General features: G+C 32.2%; 1 protein-coding gene across 1 annotated transcript; it reads right to left on the bottom strand.

The window, feature by feature from the left end:
- Positions 1–352: 352 nt before the first annotated feature.
- On the bottom strand, positions 353–9,514 carry LOC126891212 (uncharacterized). Its single transcript, XM_050660393.1, has 7 exons — positions 9,420–9,514; positions 6,113–6,830; positions 4,592–5,881; positions 4,254–4,446; positions 3,518–4,021; positions 2,503–3,452; positions 353–406 (listed from the first exon to the last, which is right to left on the bottom strand). The coding sequence occupies exons 1-7, from the start codon at positions 9,512–9,514 to the stop codon at positions 353–355; spliced, it is 3,804 nt and encodes a 1,267-aa protein (XP_050516350.1).
- Between the last annotated feature and the right edge of the window lie 901 nt (positions 9,515–10,415).

Genomic DNA, 10,415 nt, shown 5'->3' on the forward strand with positions numbered 1-10,415 from the left:
CTTGATGAATAAAGTAACTTTTTCCTATCTCCTCCACGATTTTCTTTGGCAATCAAACCCGTATTAAAATGTCTTCTTGCAACAACCTGTACACGCGAACTCTTTATCTTTCATATACCCAAAAATGCAGAACTGCATACAGGAACTTGAACTTTATTCACATTTCGCAAAACAAAATAAGTAATAGTGAATGCTCTCGGGTTTCTAGTATTATTCCTTGGTCGACTCTTCTTTGTAGCTGTGACCGAAATGTTTTTGAGAATAAAATTATCTTGTTCAATTTTTGACACAGTGTTATAAAATCTTGTGGAAAAAAAACACATCATTGGAATTTAAATTTCCACATTGCAATTTAGCTGAATTGGGTCCGCATCGTGGTTTCATCGGTAGGCCCAGAGCAAAATATCTAAAACAAAATAAAATTTTTAATGTGTTTTAAATGTATTCATTTTTTTCGAATCCTAAGAAAACTAATCAGAGCAATCACCGATTCTAGAAACTACAAAGGGCAGATTCCAATAGCGATCATATTCTAACGATGAAAAACTTAAACAAGAGCTACCAAGAAACCCAAGCGCGACAAAATAAAGATTAACATACCAGATAGAATTATTGAAAGAACAAAAAACGGCAAACATATTTGTGGCAGAGATAAATAAAAGACTTCATTACCCGACCACAAAAGATATTGATGAATAATGGAAGAATATACAGATAGCGATGACAGAAGCAACGGCACTATGTCTAGAAAAAGTACAAGCAGAGAAACGAAGAGACTGGTTTGACGAGGATTGTAAGATAGCATTGATGAGTAGAAATAAAGCAAAAATAGAAAAAGACAAAAATAGTACACATGATATGACAGAAAAATATAAAAATGCAAGAAGAGAAGTAAAACAAATCTGCAGAAAAAAGAAAAGAGAACATCTTGACAAACGGTTGAAAACAATAGAAGAATCGTACATAAACAAGGAAATAAGAAGTTTCTACCAAGAAGTAAAAAAAATCCCGAGGAACTGCAGAGTAAAACAAGTTACTGTAGAAGTAAAGACGGTGTGCTTTTAGGGGAATCAGAAAAATTGAACAGATGGGCAGAGTATTTTGAAGAACTATTAAATGCAAAAAATCATGCGGAACCCGAGGAAATAAAACAACAGCAAAAAGATAGCACAGAACAAATAAAAGAAGTAATAAAAGCAATAAAAAAAGCAATAGAAGAACAGAGAGAAAGCGGAATCCCGGCAGAGATTTTTAAAGCATTAGGAGAAAAGCTACAAGAAAAAATTTTCCGACTAATATTAAGTCTGACGAAAAGAGGCAATGCCGCAACAATGGAACAACGCACTTCTGTCCAATCTATAAAAAAGGTGATGAAACAAATTGCGAAAATTATAGAGGAATATCGCTATTAGAAGTGACCTATAAAATACTTGCAAAAATCATCCGAAATAGATTGAAAAATGCGGTGACAAGATCATTGGAGAATATCAAGGAGGTTTTAGACCAGGAAGATCAACAACAGATCAAATATGTTTATGAAAACTAATATAGAACAACAGCTACGAACAAAATTTGGGACTGCGCACGTTGTTCATTGATTTTAAACAGGCTTACGACTCAGTAGACCGATATATGCTGTATGAAGCAATGAGATGTATTTCAGGAAAGCTAATTAAATTAGTGAGAATGACGCTCAACAATACAAAAAACAGGATAACAATTAAAGAAAAGTTTTTTTAATATCAGACAGCAGTTTATACCTTACACGGATGATCTAGTCATCCTAACAAGAACAAAGGAACACCTCCAAAAAATCTTCCGAAAGTTCGAAACGGAAGCAAAAAGGTATGGATTAAGAATCAACCAAGGAAAAATTCAATACATGGTCATGAAACGAGATATAAAGAAAGAGGAGAACTATATAAAAATGAAAGAAGAGGATGAATACGAATTAAAGGAAGTATCAAAATTCGAATACCTGGGAGAGACTGTACCTAATACTGGATGGGAAGAAAAAGAAATAGATAAAAGAGTATTGAAGGGAAGTAGAGTTGTGGGTCCCGAGGGGTAAACCACTAGCCTCAAAATTGTACAATGATTTCCAAATTTGGCAATCATTGCTTAATGATTCCCAACTATTTCTGATGATTCCTAAGGAATTCTAGGTTTTGCAATATGATTCCTAGGTATTTCCATATGATTTCCAAGGATTTCCATATGATTTGCAAGGATTTCCATATGATTTCCATGTGGTTTCAAAGGATTTCCATATGATTCCCATTTCAGTTTTTATTATTTTATAGGATTTAAATTTAAAACCGATAATAAAAATAATTAAAAACCAATAATTAAGCAAAGTAGCTTTATTAACATAATAAATAACATAAAAAAATATGTTTAATTTTTTAATGATTTGATGGATTTGATTGTTTTGTATTTCTGTTTAATAGCAATCAAATCATTTCTTTTTAAAGAAAATGGTTCAGTTCCGCTTAGACTAACTGGTCCATAAAATATAAACTCTTTGTGAACATCTTGGATATCATCTTTTTTGGGCCACTTAAAAGTATCCAGGTCTTGTTGTAAAAATTTCACTTTAAACTTTTCTGAGCTGTAGCTGTTGATGACACGCCCTAGATACCATTGTGTATCATAAAACACAGCATAATAAGATTCTAGCTGAATTACTGGCATTTTTGTACTTTCGTTATGGCAATCTTCTAAGTCAGAGAAATCTTCACTCAAAGTTTCACTTTCTAAGCTAATCTCATCTGATTCAGATCGAGATTCAGATGTACTATCTTTATGAGCTCGTTCATGAGGTTGACGAAACATTTTTCTTTTTTTGATATTGCCTGCTGGTTGAAGTCCTTGGCCTGGCTTTTTCCTGAACTGTTTTTTTTTTGATAACCCCTTATGCGTATTTTTAACTGTCATTCCCTTTACCCGGAGCAGTCTGTCGGTTGATAAACGACCCTGTTTTTCCTGAAAAAACCAAATTAGAGTAGATTTTTTTATAATTCGTGTTTTTTTGTCTTTAAGTGTCACTGACAGACACGATTTTTGTGCTTTCTTTTGACCCGTATAGTCTCTCAAATGTAAAGAGTCATAATTATTAAATGTAGAGGTATATTCAAGAAACTCCCGGTCTTCATTAGAAAAGTCTGGCTCGAGGTCTGGCTCATGTTCCTTTGAAATGGTATCAGTGATAATTATACTTCCCTGCACCTCTTCTTGCTCTTCCGGATTGTCACAAGTCGGTAAATTAATTTCTATACAACAATCCCTGTTCATTTCCATCCCAATTTTTTTAGCGTCAGATAGTGCGTCTTCTTGGGCCTTTTTAATTATGTTAATCATTTCATCAGTTGATGGAAACTCAGTTACTTTAAAGACACTTGAATTATTTCCAAGTCGTTTGTTTTCTTGCCTGGGGAATCTAAAATTGGGACCTGGAAAATAAAGGATTGATCAAATCGAGAATTAAAATAACTTTAGCAGCCAATATGTTATTTACCTAAGTCTGTGCTTATCTCGTGCATAGCTTGTATACGTTTTAATCTTCTTAAAACATCCAGCAGTGTATAATTTATCATAGTTGAAAATGTGCTACTCATGGACCGAGTTTCTCTAAATACTTTTTCACATGGCTGACTGCTATACAGCCATGGAAGAAAAGCTTCTGAAATTCCATTTTGCCGAAGTTTTTCAATGACTAAAATAATTCCATGAGCGTTTATTTCTATGCATGTATAGGCATTTGTGGTGATAAAATTCTTTTGGATATTTTCACCATTTTTTTTTAGCCAGGCTTTCCAAATACGCATGAAAAAAGTTGAATACCAAATTAGGTATACTCGTCTTTCAACACTAATTTCTTTTAACAAGAATGCATCCAATATGTTGCGAGTCAGTATTAAATATTGCCTTGTAGCTTCGGCGTTGGGAACTTCCTTAAGCATATTTGTGACATGTTCAGAACTTAACTTGTCTATTGCATTGAAGTTCATTTTGTCGGAAGCTAAAAAGAAAAGTGTCAGTGCATAGCTCAAAAATGTTTTGTGGACCGAAAATTATTATCTATGTAATACAGCCAAATGCATAATAGTCCTACCATAGCTACATACATACATACATATATATCTAGTTGGGACTTTAATTTGAATAAAGCTGACAAATTGATATATTTTTACGTTTTTCTGGAAGATTCTTGATTAGAAAAGTAAGTAGCAAATTTATTCTAGTATACTTACATTCAAGGAAGCTCTTGCATAATAAGTGTTTATCTCTAGGATAGTTTTCAATTATGTACCGGATATTGTCAATAGATACTCGTTTTCCTCCCATATTCATAGAAATATTTTCATTTAATAAACGAGTCTTAAGCTTCGTTGATATATGTATAGTGTCTTGAAAAACTGCTGGATTTTCTAAATTGTAATTCGCCTAAAAATAATTACAAATTAAGTATAGAATAGTAGAGCAAAATATGTATTGTTTTCGAGATTGTTTTATAGTGAGAAAAAAAATAAAAATTTTTGAGGTTTTATAAAATTATGAATTTAGAATATCACAGTACTATATAACTAACCTGAAAATAGGGAGAGTAAGGGTTCAATGAAGTAAATGACAATTTCGATATAATTTTCATACTTTTTAAGCACCGAGTGTCACCATCGCTTGAAAAGCCCAAAATTGTAATTCCATGTTTTCCTGCTTCCTTTATGAGATATTGCCATCGTTTATAAACATCTTCTGAGGTAAATCTATTATCACTGCCAAATATTGATATACAAAATGCGGGTGATCCATCTACTAATGGCTGAGCCATAAAAATATATGCATTTATTGCTAATGTTTTATTCTTAAAAGCATTTTCAATGTCGCTAACTGAATCAACTGGGAATTTGTTAATGCGAGGAAATCTCGTCTGTTCCTGTAAAGGTGCTACAAAGCCAACCATTTGATTTGAAGCTGAATCATATTGGACTTTTTTGATGAGTGCAGTTTGATCTTCGGATATAAAAATTATGGGTGGATAATTTCTCTTTTGTAAATAAAGTTTTAAGTCTTCAATTCTCACTTCACCCTCTAATATATTATTCATTTCTTCTAGTTGTCTGTGAATAGTTGTGACAGAAGGCAGTATATTTTTTAAATTTGAGTGCAATATTTCATAACTCATCCTTCCTGCGCTAATGAATATATAAAGCCAGAATCGTTTCATTCCATCATCAAATTTATTTGTGTGTCCTGATTTATTTTTAGAGTTTCTTATTGCTGAGTCTAATAGATATTTTAGTAGGCCTTTGGTGCCATAATTAAATTTATTAATGCCTTGATTTTCGGTAAGGATACTTAGGGTGTTTGTAACTTCTGGGTTAGTGTCTATGGCATGATTTATGGTATTTAGAAAAGTTGTTATTTGTGTTTGATGATATGGTAACTCATTTAATATGCGCAAGCTTCTTTCTCTTCTGGAATTGCTATCATCAAATAAAGATTTAGCTTTGGGAGACTTTACTTTTTCAGAACCATTATTGCTTTGATTGATTTCCGCTACATTGTCAAGAAAGAAAAAATCTTCCAATGGAGATGAATTGTCTCGATTATACTCTAATTCAGATACTGGGATATCATTTACAACTTGGCTGGCTCCTTGATGTTCCTCAGTAGAAAAATCATTAACAACAATTGTTCTTAGTTGACTCGACGATTGATTATCTGTTGGAGAGTCTGTGTCGAGGTCTGTGTTATAGTGTAAAAAAACCCCATTAGGATTATTTTGCTGTGCCTCATCATGAATTTCGTAATTTTGGTCAATGAACGAATCATTTTGACTCAATTCAGTAGTCAATTCCAAGTGCAATCCAGATGATGTCTAAGCTCCATAATTTAAATCTGTATTGGGATCGGTTAGGTCAAAGAGATTTCCTCTTGGATCTTCAAAATCTTGGTTTAAGTCACATTTTTTATTAGCATCTTTTTTTATAAAGTTAAGTATAGTGGTCTGAATTTCGGGTTTCTGCGGTTTAATCGCTAATTTTTTAGTTAAGTTGGTTCCATCATCTTTAAAATGTATTTTATAATGTCTCAGGAAGTTTGAAATCACCCATTTTCTTCCGGTTTTGGAGTTCTTCACTGAATAGGCTGAAGAAATAAATGTACATAAAGGGCAAGATATTTTTGCAGTAAATTCACCATCCATTTTGACTTTAAGGTTTTTGGAATTATTTAAAACATCTTGTAATCGTTCTTCACTAATTTTGCCTTTGTCGAATTCATTTCGTGAAAATTTATCGATATAGCTTCGACTAATATTTAAAACATGCTGCATCGCATAATTAACTTGCTCTTCATCTTGAGAAACACAACCATCATTTGGAGTACAAAAACCATCGCCTTCATTACCACTCTCAGATCGAGATGTACTTTTATTTGTCACTGTTCTTCTCTTTTTGGGGAAAGTTTTTTCAGCTGGACAGCCTTCACACCTTTCACAAAGAAGTGGACGTTTTAGCAGTTTAATTTTTTTTTCTGATTCTTCCTTTACAAAGCGCAAAAGCTTTTTATGGCCTTCCGGAATTTTAAATAGAGAGCATTCTTCGCTGACAATTCCAAACATTGCTTTTTTTTCTTCTCCTTTCAATACCTTTGAAAGGACGTCCCTTGCATAACACTCCATTCTCTCAATGTCTTCATCAATATTAAACTGTGAAAGGGAATATAAATTATCAAATCCGTTGTATATAAGAAGTGATTTGAGATGAGCGGGAACTTCAGCTTCAAAACTTTTTAACAAACCATTAATATATTCCATCGTAAGTAACCTGAAAATAATAACAAATCTAACTCTTAAATAAAGCAATGCCTTTTTACGAGTATATCTCGGAGTATATATAGTACCTATTCTTATTAGATACATTATAACAGTGCTGTCAGATTCGAGCACAGTTTGATTGCAACGACGTACTTAAGCCATACTCTCTAACTTTTACACTGTTCATAATAATTTTATTTTATTTTAATTATTATGTAATGTTAGTTCAGCTAGTCCTAACAAGAAAGGTATAAATTAGTTATCATTAAAAATGTAAAATTTATAGGGCCTGGTTGGAAATCAAAGAAGCCAGAATGTTTGCTGGGTTTGTTAATAATAAATACAAATTAATAAATTTAAATACAGTGAATGCAATATTGACCCTTTAAATTTACATAGATGCAAATCAAACAAATCTAAACAATTCAACTAGATTATTAGCTAAAGATGCTGATAATGTCGGTACAATCACATATTTTTTAAATTATATACTCAAGAATTAGTATTACTTACCAGTTTTGTAATTTTTTAGCACTAAAAACACTCAAAAACCCACAAAATCTAAACAAAAACAAGGCAGCTAAAACATGTGTGAACACAAGTGATATTAAAAAGTGAGGTTATTTCTATGGATTTCCACATTGATTTCCATGGATTTCCAAGTGATTCCCATGGATTTCTATGTGATTCCCATGGATTTCTATGTGATTCCCATGGATTTCTATGTGATTCCCATGATTTCCATGTGATTCCTATGGATTCCCAAGTTGATTCCCATGTATTGCCAGGTGATTACCCAAAAAATGTACAATGATTTCTAATAGTGGTTTACCCCTCGGTGGGTCCCTTAAACACGGTATTAAAAGCAAAAAATGTATCAAGAAGCGCAAAAATCAGAATATATGAAATGATACGACACAGTGTTGTATGCGCGTGAAACGTGGATAATGAACCAACAAGACGAGAAAAGATACCGATATGGGGAAGGAAGGTCCTGAGAAATATTTTTGGAGGTATACAGATATCGGAGAAAATCTGTAGGAGATGAACAAATGAAGAAGTAATGAGGATGTATGGGAGACCAAAAATAATGACAAAAATATCAGCTCAAAGAGCTAGATAACTGGAACATATTACTAGAATGCCAGAAAGTAAACGAATATTGAACGAGAGAGAATTGGGAAGAAGGAGACGAGGACGCACAAGGAAGAGATGGTTAGAGGCTGCAGAGAGAGAGAGAGAGAGAGAGAGAGAGAGAGAGAGAGAGAGAGATTTAAAAGAAATCAGGGTGAAGGACTGGAGAAAGAGTGCAGAGGACTGAAAAGAATGGAGAAATATTATCCAGAAATTAGAAGTTTTAGGCCTACAATGTCTGTAGCGCTATTATAAGAAAACTAATAAGTATTTTTGAAAAATTTAAACGCAGAATGAAAGATTACGCTATTACCAAGGACCGAAAGTCTCTTAGAATGAATAAAAAGTTTCTTTTGAATGAAATATTTGCAATTAAAAATCACACTAAATTTCCTCTTTTATTTTTACCCCTGTAATTTATTAACATAAACTATATAGAAGTTTTGAGGGACTTTCGGCCCTCAGCCATTATGTAATCTTTCATTCTGCGTTTAAATTTTTCAAAAATATTTATTAGTTTTCTCAGGATTCTGAAAAAATAAATACATTTAAAATACTGTCACGGTCCCAGGCCGGCCCTGTCAACGCCAGAACTGTCTGAGGGCGAGAGGAAACTTGTTTACTAATCGGCGTATCTAGAAACCATGTTGGACCTTTTTTATTGCTTTGTAAATAATGTTTACCTTTTCGATGTTTCTGGAAATCAGTAGAAATTGTACGTAACTATACAACCAGACATTTTTAGAATTTTTAGTTTAATCATAAATTTGTAGCCGTCGCGAGTAAATAAATTATAATAAAGCCGTGGTTATTTTGTAAAGTATAAAATTAGTGTAGTATTTTCTAATGAATTAATTAAGGTTAAGTGTTTATCGTAGTTTGTAAAATAAAATATATAAATTCATTGTTTTTCATTTGTTTAGTTGTAAGTTACAAAAAAATAAATAAAGTCAACTAAAATTAAACTTAGTGCCTAAAAAAATATAAATAATAAAATAGTAAAGTCAACCGCGTAAAAAGACAGTTGCATAACAATACATTGAACATTTGCAATACATTAGTAAATTTTGTATTTTGACGACACCCGATTTGGGTGTCGAAACGTTAATAAAATTATTTTTTTCCATTTAATTGTGGCTTATTTCCCATCCAAAATAATTAATTGTAAAAATGCCACAAGGAAATAGCTTCAGAACAACATTAATGTTACATTTTAACAATATAACGTCAAAAATTTGAATTCTTAAAATATTTCAAAAACTTGTACCCCAAAATTTCTTATATTTTGATATTTCGATTTAAAATAAAAACTAAGTACTAGTTTAATTTTTTTATAAACTCAACGAAATACCTGGTATTTAACAAAGTACAAAGTTTCATTTCTTTTGTAGTAATATAATATTACGCTAGTACGGCTCTGTTTATTTAAAAGGAGTTTAACTTTAAAACACAGTATTTTACTTACATTTTTTTCACCTTGAGAGCATGTTTTTCTTTGGATTTATTTCTATTTCTCTTCTTTGCATGTTTAGGATCCACTGTAACTAATTTGTTTTCCATTTTCACCTCAAAATTTGATACAAACTTAATAAAAACGTTATGCTTAGCCACTAAACATACCATTGAAAATAGTGTAACGGTCAAAGCCACGGTAAATGCGCAGACTCGCACACCCTGTGATAATGCACTTCTTGCTTCTGATTGGATGCGATGGACATATGGACGTTTGATTCGAAACTGCACTTGGACTTACTTGATTTTGAAATAAAATTACATTTTCAATACAGATTTTAGTATAAAAGTAGAGGACATATGAATATTTGATATATAACAAATCGTTAGTAGTACGCGGAACAAGTCGAAACCACAGATATCTCAAAATTTCATAAAATTGGACTTATGGGACTTTGATTTTTACCAACACAATTGTCGGTAGATAAATCAATCACCGACCCTCGTTCTATAGTTGTCTTTGTTTAATGTATGGTGATTTGTATCGACTTGCGGAGTAAATTAATCATTTCAGTTTCTGTGGGTAGGAAAGAGATGTAATATAAACATAGTTCGTGAATAATGTGATACTTGTGCAAATATACAGCGGAGGAACTATGTGAATTATAAACATGCATAAAATTGAGATTATAATTTTTGTAAACTTACCCATCATCTTGGCGGTATCTAGCTATTAAACATAAATGCTTTGTGCAGCCCCTGTCAGTAGATTCATCCCCTATCGATGAAAATTTCGTGTCTTTGAAAACAATAGGGGAGACTAGGGAGACTTAAGACAAAAAATGAATTTTATTTTTTATAAATTATAGAATTTGCAATTTAACGATAATATGTAGTGCAATTGAATTTTGTGTCATTTAGCTAATCTTGCCATACTTTTTCATGCTTCCAAAATATTATTCAAAATGTTTAGATGTATCTAAATGAAATGGTGTAAAGTGTCTCACCG

This window comes from Diabrotica virgifera, chromosome 9 (genome assembly GCF_917563875.1).
Source record: "Diabrotica virgifera virgifera chromosome 9, PGI_DIABVI_V3a".
In the NCBI taxonomy this organism is placed as follows: domain Eukaryota; kingdom Metazoa; phylum Arthropoda; class Insecta; order Coleoptera; family Chrysomelidae; genus Diabrotica; species Diabrotica virgifera.

What these genes read in the sequence shown, in the direction of transcription:
- LOC126891212 (XM_050660393.1), bottom strand. Translation starts at nt 9,514, where the DNA reads ATGGAAAACAAATTAGTTACAGTGGATCCTAAACATGCAAAGAAGAGA. An exon ending in GCTCTCAAGGTGAAAAAAAT is followed by an intron (nt 6,831 to 9,419) that starts GTAAGTAAAATA and finishes TATTATTTTCAG; the next exon opens with GTTACTTACGATGGAATATA. An exon ending in CCAAAACCGGAAGAAAATGG is followed by an intron (nt 5,882 to 6,112) that starts GTGATTTCAAAC and finishes TATGGAGCTTAG; the next exon opens with ACATCATCTGGATTGCACTT.